Source organism: Archocentrus centrarchus, unplaced genomic scaffold, assembly GCF_007364275.1.
Source record: "Archocentrus centrarchus isolate MPI-CPG fArcCen1 unplaced genomic scaffold, fArcCen1 scaffold_30_ctg1, whole genome shotgun sequence".
Lineage (NCBI taxonomy): Eukaryota > Metazoa > Chordata > Actinopteri > Cichliformes > Cichlidae > Archocentrus > Archocentrus centrarchus.
The window spans coordinates 1,458,572-1,485,459 of NW_022060259.1; the positions used below are offsets into that span (position 1 = coordinate 1,458,572).

Below are 26,888 nucleotides of genomic sequence, written 5' to 3' on the forward strand. Positions count from 1 at the left end.
CACAGACTTGTACACTCAAGTATAAAAAACATGAACAACAACTGTTGATGCTACTCAAAGTAATAATTTTGACACACACACACTGCCTTGTACCAGCCAAAGGACAGTAATAGTGCCAATGTTTTCAGCAAAGATATATTTAAGTACATGCTGTGTTGGCGATGAATGGCTGGTCTTCAGTATAGATCCAAAAAAGATTCAGTGTTTTAGTCACAAAAACTGTGACTGTTAATTCTGGTGATAAACATGAGCTCTGTTATAAGGTTAAAAACTGCTGTTTATTGTCCTGGTTTGAAAAAAATATTTCTGAAGGCAATATTGAAATGATGACTACAACAGAAATGAACTATGACCTATTAAAACTGAGTCTTAACATTATGCAAAATTAAGGGTGTGGGCACGATGATGGCGGTCTTGTTCAGCTTTCAGTTGTTCTAAAATACTCTGAAGCACTGTTCAGCTTTTTAAATCTGTAATTACCTTCCCCAAAGGAGATTATGTGACTGCTTTTGTCTGTCAGCAGGATTACAGTTACAGATGGATTTGCATCCATTCGAAATGTTTAGCAGTGACTAACTTTCAGAATTGATCCAGAAATCTTTGGAAGGATTCTTTACCATTGTGAATTAAGAGCAAAATTACATATTTTTTGTCGTGTCATCATCTAATCCAGATCTAGATATCCTTCTGAATCCAGGACTCAGTTCATGCGTGGTGTGGGGGGTTTTCAGCCCTGGTGGAAGGATGCAGTCTCAGATAGCTCTGGGTTTATTTTAAAATCTTTGGCAGCCAAAATTAGCCTCACATTTACTGTCAAAGTCAATTACAGACTGCAGCTATCAGCACACGACTGTCCCATTCTGAACAGACAATGACCTAATATTAAAAAAATTCTACTTTTGTTAGGCCCATAGGTGTTCACACAGACTGGTAGTAAGGAAACAACAAATATCACAACGGCTGTTAAGCATGAGGACATTATACAATGTACATCATCAGCTTGCTAATATAGCATGAGAGTTTTGTCAGTTACGTTGTGAATCCTGTGTCTCCTCCAGGCCACGGGATCCTGTTTGTATCTGTTTCTAAAAGTACTACAAGACATTTTAGATCAAACAGATTGAATACCAATCCCATCTTTAATTGCATTGTCTCAGTCATTAAAGACCGACAGGTAGTTTTCTGACTACAACAAAAAACTGTAATTCACTGACAAATGATTTCCATATAAACCACAGCTTTATATTCCAAAAGCCTCACGAGCAGCCTTCAGATACTGTTGATCTTCATCCAGATGGTTCAAAGTGGGATCCTCACAGCTCTGCTAAACAAAAGTAACACGCTTAGGTCATGCCACTATTTTGGAATATGTGCAGTCAGATGGGTGAGGGGGCTCGCGGAGAGCCGCTGAAGGAAAGATCTCCAAACACACTGGCATAAGATCCTTTGAGGAACTGGACGTAGTTCTGCAGGCTTCGGTTGGTGCTGTCTGACTGCTCCAGGCGATCCTTGAAATCCTGCAGCTGGCTCTGGTACCGCCGCTCCATCTGGGCATCAGAAATACACCCCTTACAGACTGGCTGATGTTTCTACACAGAAAATTGTCGTCAGTAATTGCCAGAAGCCTTTACCTGCTCTTTGCTCCGTCTCAGTTGGTTGATTTCTGAGGTAGTCCTGCTGAGTTGGGTTTCTAGGTCCAGTATTTTGGACTGGGTGGACTGCTGTTTGCTGGCAACACGTTCTCTGGTCTCTGACATCTGATAAGCAGATAAACAGGTCACACTGGATATCATTAAAGTCAATGTAGACAATTTTCTGGTTTTCCTTATTGTCATTTATACACCGTTCCAATGTTGTATGCTCATATAAACAAATTCAAATAGTCACATGGTCAATAATATATATATATATATATATATATATATATATATATATATATATATATATATATATATATATTTTTTTTTTTTTATTTATTTCCTGCCTGCTCGGGATCTGCTGGGGTAGAGCTAACGGTGGCTAAGCTACCTTGGTCTACAGGGGCCTGGGCAGCTACAGGATTTTCCAGGGTGTGGAGCTGGCTCTCCAAATCCCTGAGCCTGGCCTCCAAAGGTACAAACAGGCTATATTTGTTACAAGTACTGTTATTACCGAAGGAGGCTGAGGAGTAACTAAATATTTGACCCTGAGCAGGAAAGAGTGGGAGGGAGAGGGGAAGACGCCATGCTGTTAGTGACTTGTCTAAGAATCCCTAAAGACACACTAAGTAAATACTGTGAATATATAATTTAGAGGTGATTCAGCAGACAGTGTGCTTTGATAAAGCATGTGAAGGGTACACTGTGAAATTATTTGTGTGTAGCAACAGGAGCAGGAAATAATACAACACTGCGGTTATCCAATAGCAAACCAATAAAGATGAATTTAACAGTCAAAGATACCATGATGATATTTAAGGTGGTGACAGACTCACAAGGCCAACTCAGAGCCCAGTTCAAAGGAAATGAAACCCTTTATTATGATAGTGCAGAGGGAGTGCGCATTTAGAGCTAAAACACTGCATTAACAGATACACAAAGTCCATTGTGTAACTGCAGATGTTTCAGGGAAATGTGTTTGGCTGAAACATTCAACAACATCCATGCAGCATTACTGTCAGTCTTCTACTGTATTTTTGAATCACACACTTTGCTTTCTTAAACATAACCCAGCTGTGGTTTCCTGTAGGGCTGTGTGTGCTTTGGGTCACCATATCCTTCCATTGTGGGTTGTTGTCATACTTGGGTTTAATTGTGTTTTGTGTAAAATGCTCTATAAGTAAATCACTACGATAATAAAAAAAGGTTCAGACTTGTTGGCGAGCGTCATCCAGAGCGTCCTCCAGCCTCCGGCTCAACAGGGAGCATTCCCTTGTTTTTTCTTTTAGACGGAGCTGATTGCTCTGGACCGTCTCTTCCCGTTTGGCAATGACTGCTTGCAGGTCGCTATTCTGACTGCCAGCCTCCTCTAACTTTCTAGAAGATGACAAACAAAAAGACAGTGACAATAGGGAGCAGTTAGTGTATTTCCAGTTAACATATATTCTAACTTGCATTAGCAACAAAGTCTCTTATTTAACAGGATTTCAGGACTTATTTGATAATACACTATAAGAAAATGTAGTTTTCACAGAAGTTATGAAAAAACCATCATCATTAGAGGTCCAATATGATCCATCCATTAGCCTCCACTTATCTGAAGTCAAATCACGGTGGCAGAAGGGTAGGCAGGGAATTCCAGATGTGTAGCCACACCCAGGAGGTTTCCTTTTTTTTCCCCCACAACTTTTATTATTTTTTACAAGAAAATAACCAACATGTAAACATTTCAGAAGAAGTATCATAAAAATTCTAACCTGGCCTTACAAACACAAAAAACAAAACATAACATAAAACAAAGGAGCAAAGCAAATACCCTCAGCAAAACAATGTGATATACATCAATCCGGAACATCAGGGAGAACAAGTCTCCCTACATGATCATAGTGCTTGTAGCGACCTACAAGCACTCAATTTATTCTCTCTGCCCATTAACATAAATCTTATTTTCTCCAATTTAGCAAAGTAAAGGCCCAGGAGCCATCCTGACCGACGGGACGCCCAAATCACCTCAACTGGCTCCTGTCAACATCGAGGAGAAGCGGCTCGACTCCAAGATCCCTCCGGATGTCTGAACTCCTGATTCTATCTCTGGGTCAAAGGCTGAACCCAGCCACCCTACAGAGGAAACTCATTTTGGCCACTTGTATTTGTGACCTTTGTCCAGATTTCATGACCATAGGTCAGGGCTGGGACATAGATGGACTGTTAAATTGAAAGCTTCACCTTTGCCTCAGGTCTCTATTCATCATGAGAGCCTGGTACAACACCCACATTACAGCTGATGCTGCACCAATCCACTGGCTCCACCTTCCTATCACTCGGGAATAAGATGCCAAGAAACTTGAACTCCTTTTCTTGAGGCAGCCCCTCTCCTGCTTGGAGTAGAATGGTTCCAGCAGACAACTATGGAGGTGCTGATTCGCATACCAGTCATTTCACACTTGGCTGAAAACTGCTCCAGTGTGTGCTAAAGGTCACACTCTGATGAAGCCAACACAACCACATCATCCTCAGAAAGCAGGAATGCTATTCTGAGGTTACCAAAGCAGATGCCGTCCTGACCCTGGCTACAGCTTGGGATCCTGTTCATGAAAAATCAAGAACAGGATCACAGAAAAGGGGCAACCCTGGTGGAGTCCAAGACCCCAAGACCTGAAAATGGACATGACCTTGTGCCACGGGCATGGACACTGTCAAATATAGGCTGTGTGGCAGGCAGAGATGGATCCAAATGCAGGACACAGAGAGAAACAAACTTAACTTGAAATGCAGCTTTAATGCTGAGTTTTCTTACGATGTTCCAAAATACAAAATCCCTGAGCCAAGACGGGGCTGAAGTCAGTAACTCTACAGCTTGGAGACAAGAGGGGAAATCACTAAGAAGAACCACAGCCTGTGGGGAGAAGAACTGAGGGTTTAAAAACACACAAGAAAATTAGGGAGAGAGGAGACAGCAGAGAAGAACAGGTGAACCAAATGAGACCAATGACACAAGGGAAGCAAAACAGAACACAAAGCACACGGAACGAAGGACTGTCAAAATAAAACAGGAAGTGTGAGTAAACAGGTAAACATAAACACAGATGAGGCACAACACAGGGAGCAAGACTAAATACCAAACACACAAACACCAGAATAACACAACACAGAAGACTTGACACATGAGGGAGGAACACTGAGGCAGAGCTAACTAAGATGAGAAAATGTACTTTAGAACCTATACAAGAAATAACAAACACCAAGTGAACCAAGAACCAAGAACCCACAACACATTTACAAAACAAAACTCCAAGTCCAAAAAGCTCAAAACACTGAGCAAATGGACCCAGGACCATGACAGACACAGCTCTCACTTTGGTTACACAAGGACCTAATGGCCCATAGCAGCGGACGCAAAAACCCATACTCCCACAGTACACCGTGCCCCCAGGGAACCCAGTTGTAAGTCTTCTCCAAATCCACAAAACACATGCAGACTGGTCAAGTGTTCCATGGCCAGGATGGAATCTGCATTGTTCCTCCTCAATCTAAGGTTCAACAATGGGCTGGACTTCTCCCCCAGGAGGCCGAGCAGTGTAATGCCCTAATAACTCATTTTGAAAATGGGAACCACCACCCTGGTTTACCCTTCCACAGGTACTGTCCCAGACCTCCATGCAACATTAAAGAAGTGTGTCCACCAAGACAGCCCCAAAATGTCCAGAACTTTTATCATCTCAGGGCGAATTTCATACAAACCTGGTGCCTTGCCACCAGGGAGCCTCTCACCTACCCCACTGTAACTGGGGAGGCTCACTCTTCAGGCTCTGCCTCCTCCACATGAGGTGTTTTGGAGTTCCTCAGAGTGCTCTTTCCACCACCCTACAATATCCCCAGTGGTTCTCCTCCCTGACCAAACATGGCCTGAGTCAAGTCCTGCTTGCTGTTTTTGAGTCACTGGCTGGCTTACGAGAACTTTTTTGAGGCCTACTGAAAGTCCACCTTCATGATCTCCCTCCCACACCCAAGTTTTTGCTTTCACAACAGCCGAGGCTACAGTCCGTTTGGGCTGTCTGATACACCTCTGTAGCTTCAGGAGACCCTGGGGCTAACCATGCCCGGAATGCCTCCTTCAGTCTGACAGCCAGTGGCTAAATAAATGCAGTACCCACTCAATTCTCACCTTACAAAATACAAACTCAGAATGCTGACACAAAATGACACTATACGGAGAGTGGAGACTTAATCCTGAAACAATCCACCAGCTGTGGGACAGATTTGGTCAGGTGCCTGCACATCTGTTTTGCCTCATGCAAAACCTCACAATGTCCTCTCTTCTTCATGCTATGAAACAAAGGGGTGCTGTTAGTGAAGGACCTGCTGGCTCACCCATGGCCAAACTAAGTCTCTATGCTTCCCCCCCAGCTTCATACTGTTAGTACTAAGCAGGGTGTGAGTGGCTGTCTCTGATTTTGATAACTCCATACTGCCCAAGTAGGCCATGGATGGCCTGGTGTGTGTGTGTGTGTGTGTGTGTGTGTGTATGTGTGAATTAATTAGCTGTAACCTGACAGAGACAAAATGCAGATGACTGGAACTAAAGACAAAAATACAGTCAAACATGCAGCACATGCAGCAGGTAAACAGAGGTTTATTATCTACTGTACACTCCAAATATTATCTGACAGCATTTCAGGGATGTATTTCAACATATGAACATTTCAACATTAAATACTGTCAGAACACATTTGGACTGTTTGTAGCCTGGATTTAAAAACTTTTATAATCTTTAAGTAAATTCAGCCTGATCTTCATTCATATTTACATAATCTCCAACAAAATGCCAACAGAGACAGGTCTGTGTTAGTGTTCTTTCTGGAACAGCGTCACATACAGGGTTCTTTTAGGAAATGACAACATGTAAGAACAAGAGCAAGAACCAGCATGGTGGTCATTAAATAGTGATATATCTAGACAGTGTTAAAGTAAGCGAAGCAGCAGAAGAGATGACCGACCTTTCCAAACTCTCCACTTGCTGCTGAAGCTGTCTGTTCTCCTCCAGCAGCACCTTGTTCTTCTGTCTAAGAAGCTCCATCTGGCTGCTCTGGGTCTCCACCTAACACAACAGAAGGCCCATGAATAACGTGTTAATGTGGTTTAGCAACATTACTGTGGTACTTAAGAACATTTTTAAATGGGCTGGTTCTTATAGTGCTTTTCTACTCTACTCAAAGCTCTTTATACAACATGACTCATTCATCCAAACACTTTTCTCTATGCCTAAGTGCTTTCTATCTAACATTCACACTCCGATGAATGCATCAGGAGCAACTTGCGGTTCAGTATCTTGTCTAAGGGTACTTTGGAATGCAGACTGGAGCAGCCAGGGCTCGAACCTCCAACCTTCTGATTGGTAGGTGACCTGCTCTACCCCCTGAGCTACAACCACCCCAACTGCAGCTAAAATAAAGGGAGCATTAACTGAAGATGCACAGGCATGAAGTAGCCTCCAAAGGGGTGGCTGTGGGAAAGTTGATGGTTTGATTCCCCGGCTCCTGTGGTCTAAAGGTTGACGCGTCCTTGAATGAGATACTAAAAACCAAACTGCAGCAATGCATTTATTGCATGATTGTTAGATAATGCTTAAAAGCAGATAGTCTTTAACACAGTCTTCAGGTTTGACTAATGCCGTGTAGCTATTGTTCTGCTTTGAAAAGCACCATTTACAACACTGAGCATCTATTCTCTCTCATTTTTTAATATCTGTTGTAGCATTACATCCCATATTTTTACAGTTATTATTTTGTGAAGCTAACTTGGGCCTTAAAGCAAGAACTGCTGAGACCTTCATGCGGAGATCAGTCAGATTTGTGCTGAGCTCCAAGCTGCGTTTCTCCTGGCTGCGCTCCCTGTCCTGAGCCTCCTGCAGCTGTAGCTGGGAGCGCTCTAAGGCTTCAGGAAGAGGCTCCAGCTCTGCCAGCCGTCCCAGAAGCTCCCTGCGTGCTTCAGCTATCTCCTTCTCCAGCTCCCCCCGCACCGCCATGGCCTCCTGCTCTGCTTGAGCCAGGCGAGCACAGTACTCATCTGCCTCAGCCCGGGTTTTCCCCACCTGTGTAGATGTGGTTTAACAGAGGAAGTGTGGCTTCAGGCTTTCTATGGACAATAACACAGTCTGAACTGTACTGTAACAGTCTGATACTGCTGTATCCCGGTGTGAGTGAGATAATTACCTGTATCTTATAACTGTCCAGCAGGCACTCATACTGTTTGATGGAAGCTTTGACCTGTTGAAGCTCTGACTGAGAAAAGGACAGCTTCTCCTCCACTGCAGACACTGTAGCCTGAGAGAAACATAACATCAGCTCACATGTTGTCATTTATTACATTAAAATGGCAGTTCATCCTCCTAATGCAATATAAGCCAACCTGAGTGTATTAGAATCAATAATGGAAAGATATAGAAGGCACAAAAGCACAACAGATGTGTAGAAATTCTGATGAGGGCGAGATCAGATTAACATTTAACACACGTGTTCTCGTTATCTGTGGCCTGAAGGACGTTTCACCTTGAGGGACTGGTTCTCCAGTTTGGCAGCAGTGCTCTCCGAGGTGACTTCATGGAGACGATCCAGCAGCGCTTCTCTCTCTGCTCTGCTTTTATCCTTCGCACTATGAAGCTGCTCGGTCAGCTCTGCTATACGGCTGTCATATGATAACAAAATAACAAAGATCAGGTTTCCATTCATACAAACAAAATTCAGTTGAAAAGGTCAAAGTTCAAAGTCAAAGCTCCGTTAATGCAGCTGGTTAACTGATTTCATCATACTGGGATCTTTGTCTGTCAGTTTTTACCCTGTTACATCTTGCGTCTGAATTAAGGGTCTGACCACAGAAGATCTTGTATATGATACAATAATGTTTAGAAAGCCCACTGAGCTGATTTGTGATATTGGACTACATGAAAAGTCAAGTAAAAGGAATAAATAAATTGACTTGTGTTGTGTGGGTTACGGTTAATTTATTTCTCTTTTTCTTTTTACAGTTTATAAATCACATTATCATAGTGCCCACCAATGAGCTTTTTAGCCCTGTGATAGACTGGTGAGCTGTCCACAATAAATCCCACCCCATGACAGCTGAGATAGGTTCCAGCTCCCCCTCCCTGAAACGGATAAGCAGTTAAGAAAATGTAGAGAACATATCATTCCACCCCAACTCCAAAAATTTGAGACACTGTGAAAAATACCAATAAAACCAAAACGTATTGTTGGTGATCACCGGACCTTTACTGTCCTGCTGGCTTTCAAAAGCTCCTTCATGCAAAGGAAAATTAGTTTAGGATCTCTGGCTCCACTGTGTCCGGTTATCATCACCACAGCTGCTTCTAACTGTCTGTAGCTGCAGAAAACGGAAGCTGCAGTTACCTGTTCAATAGCGAGAATTCAACCTCCAGTTTACTCTTGTCTTTTGCTGCTTGTGCATGGTGACTCTGCCATGTTTCAGCTGCTGACAGGGCATCTGCCACCTGTTTCTCCTGCAAATTGGAATACATTTTAAACCGCTGTTCACTAATACTGTTTGAGTCAGTTACAGACACAAGCACAGATGCTGTCATTCACTGCAAGAATGCTTAATGAAGATGTTAAGGAGACATATTATACTCATTTCTAGCTCTCTTTTATTCTAGAATTAGCTGTGCATCATTGACAGTTTAGAAGAATACTTATTTTATCTCTATTTTATATTAGCTCTACTCCTGACTCCTAAAGCAGCTGTCTGACACTCACACTTAACAAAGTCTGTATTGAACAATAATGCAATACTGCGGTACTGTGGTAAACAATGCTGAGGAGAAGTGGGCTACTGGAATAAGACACATATGGACAGGTTTTTCATATCAGGACACAATAATAAAAAAATGATCTGATCCTTGGCAGGTTGTTAAATGATTTAAATACAACCTGAGATGAACAACAACATGACATGTTACACCAAGTCATTATTTATTTAACAAAAGCTAAGGCAAAATGCAGAAGCAGTGTGTGAAAAACTAAAGCACACCCAATGATCTAATAACTCGTAGAACCACCTTCAGCAGGAATAACTTACAGTAACCACTCTATGACTTTTTCAGTCTCTTACATCATTGTGGAGCAATTTTGGCCCATTCTTCTTTACAATCATTGCTTCAGTTCATTGAAGTTTGTGGGCATTAGTTCATGCACAACTCTCTTAAAGTCCCATCACAGCACTTCAGTCGGAGGTCTGGACTTTGGGCCACTGCAACACTTTGATTATTTTTCTTTTTCTGTTTTAGCTTTGGTGCTGTGCTTGGGATCATGGCCAAGCTTTAGCTGTCAGACAAATGGCCACATTTCTGACTCTAGAATACTGTGGTATACAGAGGAGTTCATGATCAACTCAGTGAATTCAAGGTGCCCAGGGCCTGTGGCTGTAAAACAAGCTCAAATGACATGTGCTGAGAATAAGTCAGTCTCTCTTCAAGCACTCATTGGTTTCAGGGCAGAACAGCTGTTGATACTGTACAGTATCTTGCAGTACTGCTGCTTATTTGCATACTGTAATACTTTCAATTAATACAATATTACAGAAGCTTGCTATTTAGTGAGAGTGTACATCTATTAAGAAGACCATATAGTGACAAGGATTTAGCTTGGAGTGTCTCTGGATCTAACACTGGCAACAACCATGAGATGACTGTTTTTGTGAACTGCTACTATATAAATAAAGTTAAACTGAACAGACTATAAATGGCAGAATATAAGAAATAGCAGAACATATCTAATGCCCATTACATGTCTGACTAATCTGTCTCATGTTTTAGTTGAACAGTGTGTCTGCTCTGTGGTATAACCCACCATGTCCAGCAGCTGGATGCTGAGCTGGCCTGCAGCGTCCTCGCTGCGTTCAGCTCGCTGTTTCTGGGCCTGTGTGGCTCTTTTCAGAGCCTCTCGGTCTGCGCCGGCCTGCTGCTTCAGTCTTGAAAGCTGTTCTGTCAGATGTTTCATCTTTGCCTTCTGCTGATTGGCTGCTTGTTCCAGGTTCTGAAACAATCATAAAGGCAAAAAACCCAAACAGATTTATACACATAGATATGCTGAAAAACATGTCTGACTACCTGAATAAAAATATGACTCAAACTCAATAGTTTGCTTGTTGAGGGCATGTGTCCCCTCATCACTGTCTGTTCTTACTTTCTGCATAATGAGTAATATTATTTGAAATGATGAAAACAGGTTTGTGGTAGTGGCTGTGATGCAAAACTAGAGCTGCAGCTACACGATTCTTTTTAATAGTGTATTCGATCGATTATTCCATCAATTAATTGGATAAGAAATTCTTCTGTCTTATTAATGAGCAATAGTAAATCTTCAAAAGAGAAAAGGCTCAGGTCTAAATAAACTGCATATTGCAATTTCTAACATGGAAACCAATCTTTTAATAGTTAAATTGCCTACAATACCTGCCAAAAAAATGAAAGTCTTTGATTGTGTTTATGTGCCATATTAAAATCAAAAATTTTCTTAGCCTTTACTCTGTCTTCTTGGAAGGCTTTTCTTACATTAGTAGGACACACAAACATTATTGTATCTCCTGGATGAGGCAGATTTGGTTTGTGTTTATGTGTGAAGGAGGCCAAAGAGACCTGTATCTCCAACCAGTGCAAAAACATAGACAAAGAAATGAAAGAGGGCCAAATTAAATCAGCAAAAAAATCCTGATTGAGACACAGAACAATTTCCACCAATCTATCACATTCAATGGAAGACCAATCTGCAACCAGCGGTCTGCAGATAACATCAACCTCATGGGAGGCAGCGAAGAAGAACTGCAGGACCTGACTCTCAGCAGCACTGTTCAGCATAGAAGTGAGTGCTGAGAAAAGCACAATTTTAGCCCACAGCACCACCCAACAAGCAGCAACCAACATCATGCTGTACTCGACCCCTAACCCCTCACACGTGTGCTCCTGGGTATGATTCTACTGTAGGTCTACTTTAGTCGCTAATGTGGATGAAATGCTCACATTTACACGGTGAGCTCCACAGAGTTGTGCATTAAACGAAGCACCAAAGCAAACAATTTGCATTGAGAAATTTTTATAATCGAGTTACTTGATGAATCACTGCAGCCCTAGTGCAAACTGAGATACATCTTTAGTTTCCATGTATTGCAACAGATGACAGACAGATGCCATAACAAACCTTTATCTGCACAGTAAGCCGATTGTTCTCAGCTTCTTTGCTGCGGAGCTGTCCTTGTAAATGAGCTCTTGTTGACTCCAGACTCTTTGAGAAATCAGCTGTGCTCTTGGCATTGTCCTGCAAACCCAGCAGAATATACTTTAGGGACGACTATGTACTGTGCTTTGACATTCGCTGGTATAAGATGTAATGCTACAGTGACAGACTGCTGTATTGTGTTGATAAATAGGCCAGCCATACCTTCTCATTATCTAAGAGTTTGCTGAGTTGATTAACCTCTCTCTCTTTCTCTTGGAGTTTAACAACAAGATGCTGTAAAAGCAAAGACAACATTTCTTACACAAAGAAAACAACAGAACAAAATGGACATATTTTGTGAGGTTAGTTAAAATTTGTAGTTTCTATCAAACTCACAGCATTTTCAGCCTCTGTGTCTGCCAGTCTCTTCAGTAATTCGTCCTTCTTCTCTGACAGTTGGAGGGATTCCATCTGCTCCAAACAGTCCACAAATATTCACATTTGTCAGTTTTTCTAACAGACATTTACTGCTGCTACAAAAATTTGATGCATTTTTCTCTTTCTGCACAAATAGTTCTGCCTGCTTCAGTCAGGGGAACTGGTCGTAGGGAGTTATGAAGAATATATATTAATTTTATTATCGAATCAAAGCTATCTTGTATATTTATAAGTCCTTTTTTTATTTCAGCACTGCCACGTGTTGAGCTTGAAACTGAATCAGATTATTTAAACATGATTCATGTCTAACAGTGATAATGAAGGAGATGTGAAATTCACATACATTTTTGACCAAATTAAAGGGAAACTCATTCTATTAATTGTATATTTTCTGATTGATGCCAATAAACTCATAAATTTTCTAATAGATGTTCGTTTAGCTGCAATTTTTTTTAGCATCACCAAGTGAATGGATGAAAGTTCCTTTGTCAGTGCATGCATGCATTTTGTGCTATTGTAACTACACAGCAGCATTGGGCCATGGTTATGGTTCACTCATCCATTTATACTGGCGCTTGAGGCAGATTAGACTTGCTTCAGATTTCTCCAGAGTGATGTGTTGCCAATAAGAAAAAAAGAGAGAGAAGCACATGATATGCCAATTCGCAGTGCACAGAGAGTTGTGGTGTTGTTTTGCTTCACAGACAAGTGTGTTAGGGTACAGCTCAACAGGGTGAAGACATTAACATATTCTTTGGGCTGAAAACCAGTGTGGACTTGGAGTAATGCATAAGTGAAAATATGACACAGCTAATTTCAAACTAAGACTCAGAACATAACCACCAGAAGAGGTTAGGTGTGTTATCATGCTGATGTAGCCATCTTTGTAGCACACTTTCTGGTTTACTGCCCGGTTGTGCAGATGTAAGCAGTGTTTTGCATCCTGCACAGTACCTGGGACTCATGCTGCTCTCTGAGAAGGTGCCGCAGTGCTCGGTTTGTGGCCTCAAATGTCTCCAGTTTCTGCAGCAACAGCTCCTTCTGACGGGCCAAGACTGAAGACTCAGAGCCAGACGGCCTCTTCAGCAGCAAACACAAAGAGACACAACAGTACTGCATCACAAAACACTGGCATTCGTGAGAAAGCCCCCATAGGCTCAGAATGTCACAGGATACATAGAGAATGCAGACACTGAGGTGACACTCACACTGCTACCAGCAGCGCACAGTTTAGAAACAGACTCTCGCAGGGCTGAGGCTTGCTTGGCAGCTGCTGCTCCGTCCACCTCAGCCTCCGTCAGTTTCCTGAGTAGAGAATCTTTGTCCTGATGCAAACTGTCCCTGTGCAGTCTGCAAAGACACGAAAGCATCTTAAAACACAAACATCCTGTTCTACTATCATTATAATGAGCATCTTACCCTGAAATGATTTTCCCACAGTTATGTCACAAACACTAACAGGCAGAGTAACTGAAATACAACTGAGGCAAGTTATTTTCTTTCAGTTGTCTATAATATAACTAACCACACTGACCTCTGTGCTATTTAAAATGGGGCACAGAGAGCACCAAGCACTGGGAAAGATTTTGGAGTCATATTTGCCTGTTGTAGTCACACTCCTCCAGCATCTTCTCCATGGAAAGCCGTAACCTGCTGTTCTCCCACTCTGTCTCCTCCAGCTCCTTGGTCACCTCAGCCAGCTCCTCCTCCTGCTCAGCGATCACCCGCTGGGACACACTGAGCTGCTCCGACTGACGCTCCAGCAGCTGTTCCTTCTTTCGCAATTCAACCTGGATATAGTATATGTGGGAAAACAGACACTTTAGGTGACATTTGGGATCAACAAGAAGACTTCACTGCTCTTTCTGATCACTAAGCCGGGAACCAGAGGGGGCATTTGAAAATGGGGACAAATCATTTTTATTTTTTATTATGGGGTAAATGAGCAAGTTACTACCTCCTACGCTCTATCCAATTCAGGGTCATCATTTCTGTGACTCTGCAAAGCTATGTCGGAGTTAACTAAACAACTATCTGTAAGTTTGAACAGCAACAGCCCAAACCTCATGTTTCAAATTCATATCATGCATTTACAACCCCGTTTCCAAACAGCTGGGACACTGAGTTCAAATCACTTAAAGTGCTTTCACAGTAAAAAGAATCAAAAAACATAGAAAATATTGAAGCTCAGAAAGAGTCTGGAAAAGCTATCTAATGCTAAAATAAACACCTGTTGGAACATCTCACAGCTAATGAAGACAATCAGCAGCATAACTGGGTATAAAAAGGTTGGAGCTGTGGGTCGGAGAGCTGCTCAGTCCAAACTGACCTCATTTTTTAGAGAGCTGACTTCAGTCAGTAAGTTGTCGACCTTCCTCTCGTAGTGGCTGATTCGTCCGTGTAGGTCTTCTCCCTCCTCTGATGCCAGGTCAGCTAACTGAAGTGCCGACTGTGAGCTTTCAGGTGCTGGGACGGGCGGTGTGATCTCAAGGCGGTGCGTCGGCCCCTGGGCGCAAAATATACCCTCAGTGACACTACATCTCTGACTGTGTGAGCTCTTTTTTGATCCTGAACCTTCCTCAAACTCATCCTCAAAAACCTGGAAATAGAGTGGTGGTATTACCTCCCATTTGTAAGTAGAGTCCCGTAATGAGGCCTTTCCTGGTGTGATCCACGGACCTCGGGTTTTGACCTTAGCTGTAGGACGAAGGTCTGCTCTGCCAACCGTAGTCTTCCCCTTTAAAAACAGCATGCTGCATATTAGCTACACTGTATGAGAACGGGTATGGACTACGGACGAGTGAGCGGATTCCACGGCTGATGATCAGGAAACATGCAGATTAGGAGCAACACATTTACAACTAGAAGGGCACTCAGTAGAGTGCAGACCTCGCCCACCCTGAACTTTCTATGTGCTGATACTATGCTGCAGTAGATACTACTCAGTGCTGTCAAACTCCATCATAAACTATGAGAACACAAAGGCTAGAAATGTAACTTACTGGCTTTTAAAACCTGTAAAATATGATTTTATGTTTTTATTTAAAAAATGAGATCCCCATGAATGGCATATCTACCCTTATAGCATCCTCTAAAAAAGCTAAATGAGAAAAGAAAACAAACATCTGCCATTATATGAACTCTATGTGTGTCCTTAACCTTTGACCTTGAAAATTAAATCATATGTTCTTGGGCCCCAAAGGAATAGTTCCACAAATTTTCATTAATTATGGTGAAAACTTAGTTATACTGCTGACAGACAAACAGGAGTGAAAACATAACCTGTCTGTGGGCGAGGTAATAAAACATCACTATGACAGACAGTTCAAATATGAATGACTAACCTGAGGCGTCCTGGCAGGACTCCTCTGGCTCTCCACGTGCACGTGCACTGGCATGGCATCACTGATGTGCACATGAATTGGAGGTGAATTGGACCGTGTTCTCATGGTTTTTCTCTGTGGAACAGATCACAAAATCTGGGAAATTCTTTTGATAAAGCAGCTAAAAATCTAATTAACACAGATTATAACAAAATAGCTTAATCAAGAATAAGCTTAATTGAATAGTATGCAGCTCAGTAAAATAAAATATGACAAACAAAATACTGATTTAAAATCAAAATAAAATACAAGACAATAAAAGTAAAATTTGTAAAATTTTAACTAAAATATTAGATTATAATCCAGCTTAATGAAATAAAGATGAATACCCTAAAACAGAATAAAAGGGAATAAAGGAAAAAAATGATGCAACCTCCAAATAATGCAATGTTGGTACCATTTGTGCCAAGACTATGTTCACATACTGCTGTCTATGCTGACTGAACACATGACAGAACATGTGTCTACATCTTTTCATCTTTGAACTGTACTTCAGTTTGTGACAAAACTATGGGGATGCAGACTGAATGGCCCATAACAATCAGCCAGACACCCCATAATCACCAGCCCCTGCAGGATGTCCAAGGAACGCAGTTGCATGCCTTCTCCAAGTCCACAAAACACATGTAGACAGGAAGGGCAAATTCCTATGTCCTTGAGAGATAAAGATGGATGAACTTTCCTTTCCAGCACCCTGGCATAGACCTTCCCAGGGAGGCTGAGGGGTGTGATCCCCTGATAGCTTGAGCAGACCCTCTGGAGGGGCCTCAGATTACTCTTTACATCACTGAGGCCCCGTTTACACAAGAACGATCGAGCGACAAAAGAAGAAACTTTGCATTCACAGAAGACCCTCACTGTTGTCCTGGGTGACCTCTCCCAGCAAAGCGACCCTCTAGGTGTAACCTTTGAGTCATCTCTCCATCATTCCTGCACTGCGGACTTGGAGACTCTTAACTATGAGTTATTTCATATGTTCCTCCCTTAATGGTTTTATTATTATTGTTATATGATGATGACACACACGTTTTTATGTATTAACTGTATTTATAATTAGTGTCATTTTGGCCTGTTGCATCGTCTCGATAGACAGAATTACTGGGAACATCCTTTAGGGGGCGCCACAGCGGATCATCTGCCTCCATCTCACCCTATCCCAGCATCCTCCTCAGGTATGTCACCTGGACCAAACGCCTTTCTACTGCCTTTCGACTTTGAACTGTGAGCAGGAGTGCACTGGCTAAACTTAGGTTTTAATATAAGCAAAAATAAATAAATAAAAATACCATACACACACACACACACACACACACACACACACACACACACACACACACACACTTGTGTCAACGTAAATATTTGCAGCTGCCAGTTCAGACCTCCAGCTCTAGCAGCGCTTTATACTGACACTCGGAGTCCTTTGAGCCAGTTGATGAACTTGTGCCAGAAGGACAATAATAAGCGCTCCTTCCCCTGACACGAGCCTCAGTCTAACCGCAGCAGCATTTCTCGGATATGTGTAGCACCTATCTTACCATAGGAGAGCCCAGAAAGTGCGCCTCAAGGACCAAAGATATACTTCATTTGCAAAGCAGCGTTTATCGCTTCGACAGCAAACTAAGGAGGTAACAGGAGTCTGGAGTTGGGCTGGAAAGGATCAACTCCGGGAGACACATCAAGCTTATTTCTGGTTGGTCAGTTTAAAGCGCGTGACGTCTTTCTCCAGCAGGGATTGGAGCAGAGCCGACGTTCTAACGTCACTTAGCAACGCAGCCATCTCAACAAGCTACAGTATCAAAGAGACTCGCTGTAAAGATGAATCCCCCCCGTGTTATATGCGTGTCGCCATCTTACAAACGAAGCTCGACTCTCAGCGGCCATCTTGGAACTCACCCGGACGCTTATTTTTTAACCACTTCCTAAAAAACTTTAAATTTAATTCGTCAGACGAACATGAGAACTGGTTTTATATAATAAGCAGTCAAATATGATAAAATGACGGGAAAAATTATTGACTTTTCTTTAATATAACGTTTATATAAAACGTTAATATAAAGACCCAATGACATGTTCTTCGTCTCTGACCTTTGTAACTTTAAGATGTTTACCAAGAGTTCTCCTTATATTATCTTTAGCTTGACATCCTTAATGAAGGCTGTCTGATCTCAATCTGTAATGCAACTGGGCCTACTACATAATAGGCTTGGTTTAATAATTTTGTCTTCTTTTCAGTTTCCGTACTTAATATTTTATCTAAGCTATCTCTGATTTCCTTCATTTTTAGTCACACATGTGACAACCAGCTCCTGAGTATGAGAAATGTTTCTGCATGTAAATGCACCGAGGAGTTCAAAACAAAGAGCATCACACCACCAGGTGAAACTAGCATAGCTCAGGCCTACAGCCAGAAAAGCGGTTCTTCCCAGCCCTCCACATATGAAGCCTTCACTAAAGGAGGCAGACCATGAAGAAGACCTAAAGAAGAAAGCAGAAGTCCTCCAATGATGAGAAATGTTTCTGCCTGGTCTGAGACATCCACCAACAGCTGCCCAAAGAAGTACGGCTTTGATGTGTTGTCTGCCAAAACTGGCCTCACAAATATATATTTCACACACATTATCACTGGTTCAAATTCATGGTTTAAATAACATCTCTGTGTTTATACCCCACTCTGCATTTAATCATTAGTTATTATTAATCTCTGGCTCTCGTCCATGGTGTCTTTTGTCCTGTCCCCCTCCCTACTGGTCGCAGCAGATGACCCCCCCTCCCTGAGCCTGGTTCTGGTTCTTCCTGTTAAAAGGGAGTTTTTCCTTCCCACTGTCACCAAGTGCTGCTCGCAGGGGCTCGTTTGATTGTTGGGTTTTCTCTGTATTATTGTAGGGTCTATACCTTTCAATATAAAGCACCTTGAGGCGACTGTTGTGATTTGGTGCTATACAAATAAGAAGAGAAAAAAAGAGATAATAAATTGCGTGATTGTTTTGGTGGACTCTTTGTAGTTAAGAGATTGAAACAATGTTTCTCCTCATGTCTGCTTGGCTACAAATAATCATTTAAATTTGGAAAATTCTGTTTAACATGACTGAGCCTGGTCAGCCAAATAATTAGGTGGTTTTTGAAAGTAACATTGTGACGTGCACCCAACTGAACTGAGGTTTGCAAAGGTGACAAGGGTTGAATACATCTGCAAGCAGCATATTACATAATATTAATATTAACTGCAAGGCACTGCATGCATGACATTATGATTGGGAGCTGAAAATGAGTGAAAAAGCAGCCCATGTCCAAAGAAAAGCCATTAATAAATTACAAGAAAGTCCGGCTTCTTGGAAACAAAATTAAAAAAAAAAGATGTGATCTGTTAAAGGTGGTGTTGCAGGGTTAGCACTTTTGCTTCACAGCAATAAATTCACTCTCCTGATGGGGCCTTTCTGTGTTTGCATGTTCTCCCTGTGTGGCTTCCTCCCAGTCCAGTGCACGTTAGGTTAACTGGGGATGTAAACTGGCCATAGGTCGATACAACAAAGGAATACCATTCATCTCAGTAAAGACACACAACACTCCTTTAATGAAGCCAAATGTTTTTTTTTTTATTGGCTCCATCACAGAAAAAAAAAAAAAAAAGCAACATCTGATACAATAATTGATTTTAATCATTGTTAAAATGGGAAAGTGAGAACACATCAGTCTTTGGCACTTTCTACTCTAAACAAACATGCTGCTTACAGAGATAAACATCTGTTCTTTTTTTTTTAAAGAGAAATATTAAAAATACATTTGACAGTTTGACACTGATAATCACAACAAGCATGTCACACGTGTGGCTATAAAGGAGGGGTGCACCCATCTTTTGGACAATTTTACAAGTAGAAAACAGTAGAAAGGACCCCTGCATATCTAGGGAAGAAAATGGGATCGATCAGTCGGCAGTTATTGGTGACGTGTTCTCTGTGGTAGCAGGTCATTGAGGTGGAGCGGGGGCTTTGTCCTTGTACATCAAAAACAAGTTTGTTTCTTGTGCTCTGGTGGAGTCTAACACTGCGAGGGCAGATTATAGCCCCCATGGCTGGCCTTGAAATAAAAAAAAATAATAAAAAAAATCACTGTTGGTTTCTTTACTTCTTCTGTGCATTTTCACTGTATGAGTGTTGGAAATGGATCGTAGCAGCTTAGAGACAAACAATGATCTGGTTACAACAGAAATATGAAGTGTTTATGGAGCTGAAGCCTCTTCTGTTACACGCAGTGAATTCTGCAAAAAAAAGAAGTGCACGTACACGTTCACAGCCCAAATCCTGTGAAACTTTTCAAAATAAGGCAAAGTGTTTCAAAACACGGAACATTTGAGATCCTTGAACACCCAAAGTGTAAAGTATTTATTACAGGAACAGCAGCATGGCAGCAAGAGAGAAAACAAAGCTGTTGCTGTTTGAATGGAGTTGGATTTGTGATCCCACAGGCTTCAGATTTTTAGGACTCTACAGGAGGAATACACTCTGTAAAATCCTGCACGTTACACAGTCTGACTTTTTTTTTTTTACAAGCTAGGTTCTTTACACAGTTTAACATTTTTGCAAAAGTTAATGCCATTCACATATAATCTTCACAGCTCTGCTTAGTGGAAGTTAATATCGTCTTTTTTTTTTTGTAGCACTTCTACTTCATTTCCCAAAAATCGACTCTAAGGTTACAGTAAAAAGGAAGTAGACCCTCTTTCAAAATCAGGACATGGAAGAAATCATCCGGTCCTCTTACAGTGAGGTAAATACAACCTGTGATGAACAACTAAATATGACACAGCAGCACACTGTGTCACTATTTAGAGAAACTAAGTACACCCTCACTGCTTCCACAGGAGTTAAGAGTTTAGGGAGCAGCCAGGAGCTGCTGATCAAATGCACTTGATTAACTGATCATCAGCAGGGTGAGTACGGAAGACCAGGAAGGAAAAGTTTCAATCTGCCCATCAACCTGGGAAGGGTCAGAGTGCCGTTTCCAAACAGCTGACTTCCTCAGTCTTCAGAGAGAAAGATTATTCACACGAGGAAGATCTGGCAAGTTTTTCATGGCCCCAGCCCACATACTCAACTCTGCTGCTCAGCCCACAAATGCATTTTCCTCACAAATGTGGCTCCATGTGAGGGAAACAAACAGGCTTTCCAAGAAGCATCATTACAGCAAAGAAATAATCCAGCAAACGCACATTTCCTTACTTTGTGAGCTACGTTCTAGTTATTTTCAGGCTGTATTTAAATCATTTAAGACCTGCTAAGGACCAGAGGATTTTCTATATCCTTACAATTTACAGAGGATGTACTTTTTTTTGTTTGTTTACCACAGCTGTGTTTTGTTTACATGGTGATAGGTTGTTATTCTGGTAATATTTGTCTGTAAAAGCTAAACGTTCTCACAGAAGTTACCTTGTTGGTGCTTTGTTTGTACAACTTGCCATCTTTTTGCATAATTTTATAGTCTGTAAATATTTCAGTCTCACAGGCTACCGTATTTAAACAAATTCACATCTTCTCTACAAGATGATCTTGTTAATATTTTGCTCACACAAGCTATTTTTACTGATACAAGTTTAATATTTTGTTTACACGACTTTATGAACTTCTTTAAACAATATCACTTCTATAAACACATTAACTTGTGCAAAAAAGATCAGTAGTGCACACAAGATAAGAGCTATATGAAATAAATTATCACGCAGTGGATTTGCCACTAGGAAAAATAATAATAATAATAATAATAATAATAATCAGGGGGCTTTGTAACACCATTAAATGATGTGACGAGCTGGACGAGCCGCTTCCATGATACAAAATAAAAACATGTTATTGCACCATGCTTCATATGCTGCTGGGTAGAGTAGTATAAAACTGAGAACTAAAAAAATAATATTCACATAAACAATGCATAATCTAGTTTCAAGAACCATCTGTGAGAAATCAGAGGCCAATTCAAATAATACACATCGTTGGCATTAATGATCCAAGTGGTGCTACATAACAAATGGACGTGTTTGTGGAGACGACTGAACGTGAACAGAAAACAGAACTGCAACAGTGAACAGAAGCTAGAAGTTATTTTATTGATTTCTCTGGTTTTACTGTTATAGGGCAGCAGCAGCTTCCTGTCCGCGCTTATTTTCCAATAGAAAAATGCTAATTTTGTGTCAGTGAGTGTTTAATCTTTTCTCAATACACAATAACAAGTTATAATAACATATAAACAAGACTTTTGGAATAGTACCTAACAAACCTGTCAATATGCAGTGTTTGAGGATTTAAATTTGATGCAGAGCGTTAAAAAACATCCTCAGCTGCATGATTTTAGAGCACCACAGAAATCTCGTTCTTTTCCACACATGTAAACTACATGTTATTGCTGCCTGCTCAACAGAAAACAGCCACGTGCTGTTTGAAATATAACAAGAGATGAAAAATTCAGACAGGAAAGAAGTTTAAAATCAGTGACCTACATAACCTTTGCTCTTTGAAAGAAAGAAGGTCACCAGTGTGTAGAACATGAACATGAACTTATTTTTATTTTTTTCCCTAAAGAACAACTAACAAGATCAGAAGAATGTTAAACCTCATAAAGTGCACTCCTACAATATTTAAAAATGCCATAACTGTCGATACGAGGGAACACGTTACGGTAAAAATCAAAGAAAACGTAGAAACAGCTTCCTTCCCCAGACAAACGTAACACTGAGAAAACACTCCGCCTCTCTCCGAGTCCTCGCAAAGCTGGAATGTGACAATACAAAACGGCCGAAGAACAAACCGGCCTCTTTACCATGTTGTTCCTCCTCGCATCAACTTCATATTTCATTACGCATTATACAGACTTACCAAATACTAAACAAGCACTACTATACATCGTGTGTGCACACTTCAATGGTGGCAATAAATAAACTCAACATTAAAACTATGGTTGACACATTAAAACTCATCATTTCAACCAGCTGCTTCTTGCATTGTTGATCTCAGTATCAGCATCACTACAACAGCCGCGCTCTCCTGTCGCCAGAAACACACCGAAATCTCCCCATAAACATTTTTACACCCGCCCTCAGTGCCATGCTAAAGATAGGAGGCATGCCTATTAGCCAATATAACACTGAAAGTCTGAACATAGTGACAATTTTACTTTTAGGTAAGACCTGTTAGAGGTTTTACTGGAGAAGGCTGGTGCTGCTATGTACTGTATATTTCTATGTTCACAAATAATCACACGAAAAGACCAAACCAACAATGAATGTACTTCATTTTTACTAAAATTTACTGTAAATCTGACCTGAAACATCATCAAATGTTTTCTCTAAAAGAGAATCCAACCAATCAAACAAGGAAAGCTTCCAAAATCCCAGAGCTGGATCTAAAACGGAGCTCAGCTTCCTTCAGTCTGTCCTGAGCTCGGGCGTTAAATATTTCTGGACATTAACAGAAAGATGGTACTCAAAGGCTCCTGAGCTGAAACTCTGGGAGAAATATGTAAGCAAACCTCAGGGGGAAAAGAAGAATTTTTTAAGGTTTAAAAGGCTTTAAAAATCTTATTTGGGGCAATGTCACCAAAGCATTCTTTCTCAGGTTTGACAGGTGATTCTCTGCCTGCAGGTTTTACAGTAGCAGTCCAAACTTGTACTGATCACTAAAACTAATTAATGTACCAAATGTGTTCCAGGATGGCTGCTGAGTTACTAACACCACTTACTTCACTCTGCCACAGCGCTCCAACGTTTCTCCACAAACTCTTAAAGCACATGAGTGAGGCACGTTCGCTGGGTACCACGACCCTTCACATCCTTCACCACTGAAGCTTGTTTTTAAACCCATGCAGCATCCTGCATGAATGAAATTATCCAACAACAAACTTCTCCCTGCAGTCCTCCTGAAGCATGTTTTATATCACCAGCTGTTTTTCCAGTAACAACAAACAAGGCGTGATAAGGCGTTGTTGATGCTGATCCTTTCATGGGATTTCTTTTGTGCTAAGCTACCGTCACAGTTGAGAAGGAAGGAAGGTCAAGAAGTTGCCTTAAATGTATGCTCACTGTGGAAACCCATTGTTCTGCTATCAGCTGTGACAGGTTTGGACAGATGTGGGTTTCAGACTGCTGAAACGCTACTTTCTACAGCTTAATTAAAATTATACACAAAATGAAAAAAAAAATTGCACTACTGTCTCGATGTGGAAGCAAGCACATCGCTTGTGGGGTTTTTTTTTTTTTCTGTAAGCTCAAATATCTTTTATCTTTTGGTCCTAAGCCTAAATTTCTTGCATCGTCAGCACATTTAAAAAAAAAATTTGTCTGAGGAAGAGCTTTATGCTCCAAATGTCAGATAGTAAATCCTTAACCAGGAGCCACTTGGTGTGTGGACACCAGCCGTGGAGTTTTGGTGGGAAATAGGAGGCTGTTTTCCACTGCAGGAACTTGCAGGCTGGTTTGGGGCCGCCTTCTCTTTAGTATGCATTTCAAACCACAGCAATTTTCAGGGTTGCTAACAAGCTTACTCCACTGTAGGTACCTCTGAGAAGCCCTAAAGAACTGCTGGGCAGGACTCAACACTCACTGGCTAAACTCTGCAACGTCAACAACAAAAGCCAAAGTCTACAGGTAGCAGTCTCATGTTTTCAAACAACAAACAAAGTAAAAATTTGCAACAGAAGCTAACACAACTGATCACAGACATGATTGTCAAACTGCTCTTTTTGTACCTTTTTTGTTTGCTTTTATTACATTTTAGTGGTGTGCTAACGCAAGTTTTCATATGAATTTGATATTAATGTATGTTGTTGATGTGGACCCCACAAAGGCTGGCTGTGCTTTAAGAGATAGCTAACGGGGATTCTAATATCCATCTATCCACTTGTGCTGCGTATCTGGGTCCAGGATGTGGAGGCTGTAGTTTGAGCAGAGATTGCAAGGAAGCTGTAACCTCCAGTGTGTCCTGGGTCTACCATGGGTTCTCCTTCTGGTAGGACATGCCCTAAACGCCTCACGTAGGAGGCATCTAGCCAAATGTTGGAACCGCCTCAAAGGGTTCCCTTCGATGTGCAGGAGCAGAAGCTCTACTCTGAGCCTCTCCTGAATGACTGAGCTCCACTCCCTCTCCTCTCTAAAGCACACTGGAAGCGATTCGCTCCACACACACTGCTTTGGTGACCCTCTAACATATTTACTACCAGGCCATATGTCAATCAACAGTATTCTTCACTCTCATTGGTAGTCGATTCAGTTGCTCGCTTGGAAGTTGGGAAAAGTTTAGCGTGGGTCCCACCCACTTCCCGTCGCCAGCACCTTTTTCGCCCGTGGTCACTTGAAGTTGCTAAATATCGTGCACTTTCTACCGTCTCTCATCACTGGGAATCGCTTCCAGTGTGTCCTCGTCTTATAGTCAGACACCACAGGAGGCTCAGAGGAAGCTCTGGCCTGCTGCTTGTATCCGTCAGCTATAAGGTCACTCCTTGCAGCTTATGGTCACAGGTGAGGGTAGGAACAAAGACCAACCAGTAAACCAAATGCTTTCTTCTTAATGTCCTGATAAACAGGATTAAAAAAAAAAAACTGCAGCCATTCTGGTTCCTTCCATTATTGCTGTTCCTGTAAACTTTTGGGGCAGCCCTGAATTCCTGCAGTGCAAAGTTGCCTGGTAGCATCTTTGAGCTTAAAGGAGTAAAAGCCATCGGTCGGTACTGTGAGGACAGCAGGAGGACTTCAGGACATAGCAAGAGGAGCATGACTGGTGTTTCTTGTGCTTTGTAACAAAGCAGCTAACGAGCGGCAGGTCACATGTTAGTCCTGTCATCAGGAAGGTAACAGACGCCACCTATTTCAGTAATAAATGTAATGATCAGAAAGCACCAAGGTGCACAACAAGCGACAGACTTGAACGTTTGGCAGGGTCATCTCCTCTGCTATCTCTCACTAGATTGTCTTCACTGATTGACTCTTAAACTGTACAGGCCCATGCAACACATGCACTTCCATTTACTTCCTGACTCCATGCCATCTGAACATCTACAGTGCTTTTCATATTATGTGGTGGTGCATCCTCTTTGGACCAAACACCTAATGGACACATTTCTTTGCCTTTTTTTTTTGCATGCAGGTACAGCACAGTGAAATGGGAAAGGAACCACTATAACATCCAATACACACGGGGCTGAAAAATGGCCTCAGATTTAGCTGGTTAATGACATGAAAGTGAACAACTAACTTACAACACGCAGCAAAACAAAACCTCATGCAGCTCAGCCTGCGACAAGCTGATACACCAAGCGCTTTTTGGCAAATACAAAACTCCAGAGCAGTAATAATATTTTCGGTGAATAATGTGCCCATATTATAACTGTTTTTATATTTCCTGATGCAGTTTTAGCACTCTCATGCTAGTCTTTTTACAAGTGGATCAAAATCCACATAGAAGCTGCCCAGAATGTTTCCTTTCTTTGTTCCTTTATGCTAATAAATTATGAAAAATGATTTTACAGAACACACAACCAAGGCTGCCATCATCTCGATGATAGTCCGACGTGATGAACAAAGTTAGAAGCTGCAGGTTAAAAATGATACACGAGAACCAGGGAGTTGAAGAGTTATGTGCAGCATCTCATTTGTTTTACTTTTATGTCCTACACGATGCTCATATTTACGAGGCAAGCCAATGAGAGTCAAAATGGGGAATTTACGAGATTAAATTCCATGTGAACATCTTTCCGTTGCGTCACAGTAACACTTACATGGAGGACATGAACTCGCATGTGTTGGATTCTTTGTTTTTTTTTTTTTTTGATTACGCGTTACAAAAAGAAAAAAAAAAAAAAAAAGGAAAACAACTATGAGGGCGTTGGCAGTGGAGTCTGTATATACATGTATGCCATATTGCCCTGTGCAAAGATGTTAGTAGGCTTCCAGTGAATCATCCCAAAATAAGCTCTGCACGTCCAGCATGGTCGCCAGCTCCAAAATATGCTTCTGTAGAAGGCTGCTCTCCACTGTGTCCTGTTTGGGGAGCTCTGGGTAGGATTCCGGGAAACTCCGAGATTCCTGCAAGCACAACAAACAGCTGTGACGCCAACAAATCCTGCTGGAACTGCCTCACAAAAATGGCTTGCTGTTTTACTAAAGACGGAGTTCTTGCTCTAAAGAGTGAGTCCGAGGTTTAGTGTCAAGTAGAGCTTTCTGTCAG

General features: G+C 41.5%; 2 protein-coding genes across 4 annotated transcripts in view; both read right to left on the reverse strand.

Moving 5' to 3' along the window:
• Positions 1 to 1,121: 1,121 nt before the first annotated feature.
• odf2a (outer dense fiber of sperm tails 2a) lies at positions 1,122 to 17,369 on the reverse strand. 3 transcript variants are annotated; one of them, XM_030724074.1, is made up of 21 exons: positions 17,220 to 17,369; positions 15,646 to 15,759; positions 14,925 to 15,038; positions 14,631 to 14,807; positions 13,904 to 14,091; positions 13,510 to 13,651; positions 13,256 to 13,381; positions 12,260 to 12,334; positions 12,086 to 12,157; positions 11,846 to 11,962; positions 10,499 to 10,684; positions 9,044 to 9,153; positions 8,186 to 8,321; positions 7,850 to 7,960; positions 7,465 to 7,728; positions 6,635 to 6,735; positions 2,852 to 3,014; positions 1,985 to 2,185; positions 1,632 to 1,757; positions 1,433 to 1,547; positions 1,122 to 1,321 (listed from the first exon to the last, which is right to left on the reverse strand). In XM_030724074.1, exons 1-21 carry the CDS (start codon positions 17,220 to 17,222, stop codon positions 1,314 to 1,316), a joined length of 2,649 nt encoding a protein of 882 aa, XP_030579934.1. In that variant the 5' UTR covers positions 17,223 to 17,369; the 3' UTR covers positions 1,122 to 1,313. The 3 variants fall into 3 exon arrangements, with proteins under 3 accessions (XP_030579934.1, XP_030579933.1, XP_030579935.1); XM_030724073.1 differs by having other exon boundaries at positions 1,122 to 1,547; XM_030724075.1 differs by lacking the exon at positions 1,985 to 2,185 and having other exon boundaries at positions 1,122 to 1,547.
• Positions 17,370 to 19,292: 1,923 nt separating this feature from the next.
• The window catches only part of scai (suppressor of cancer cell invasion), a 36,775-nt gene continuing 29,179 nt past the window's right edge, over positions 19,293 to 26,888 (reverse strand). Inside the window, exon 17 of the mRNA XM_030723925.1 lies at positions 19,293 to 26,746. Within this exon, the coding sequence (XP_030579785.1) occupies positions 26,600 to 26,746 (147 nt within the window). The 3' untranslated portion in view covers positions 19,293 to 26,599. The remainder of the gene's footprint in view (positions 26,747 to 26,888) is intronic.

What these genes read in the sequence shown, in the direction of transcription:
- odf2a (XM_030724073.1), bottom strand. An exon ending in TGGATGACGCTCGCCAACAA is followed by an intron (nt 2,186 to 2,851) that starts GTCTGAACCTTT and finishes TTTCCTGCTCAG; the next exon opens with GGTCAAATATTTAGTTACTC. An exon ending in CCCCAGCAGATCCCGAGCAG is followed by an intron (nt 1,758 to 1,984) that starts GCAGGAAATAAA and finishes TCTGCTTATCAG; the next exon opens with ATGTCAGAGACCAGAGAACG.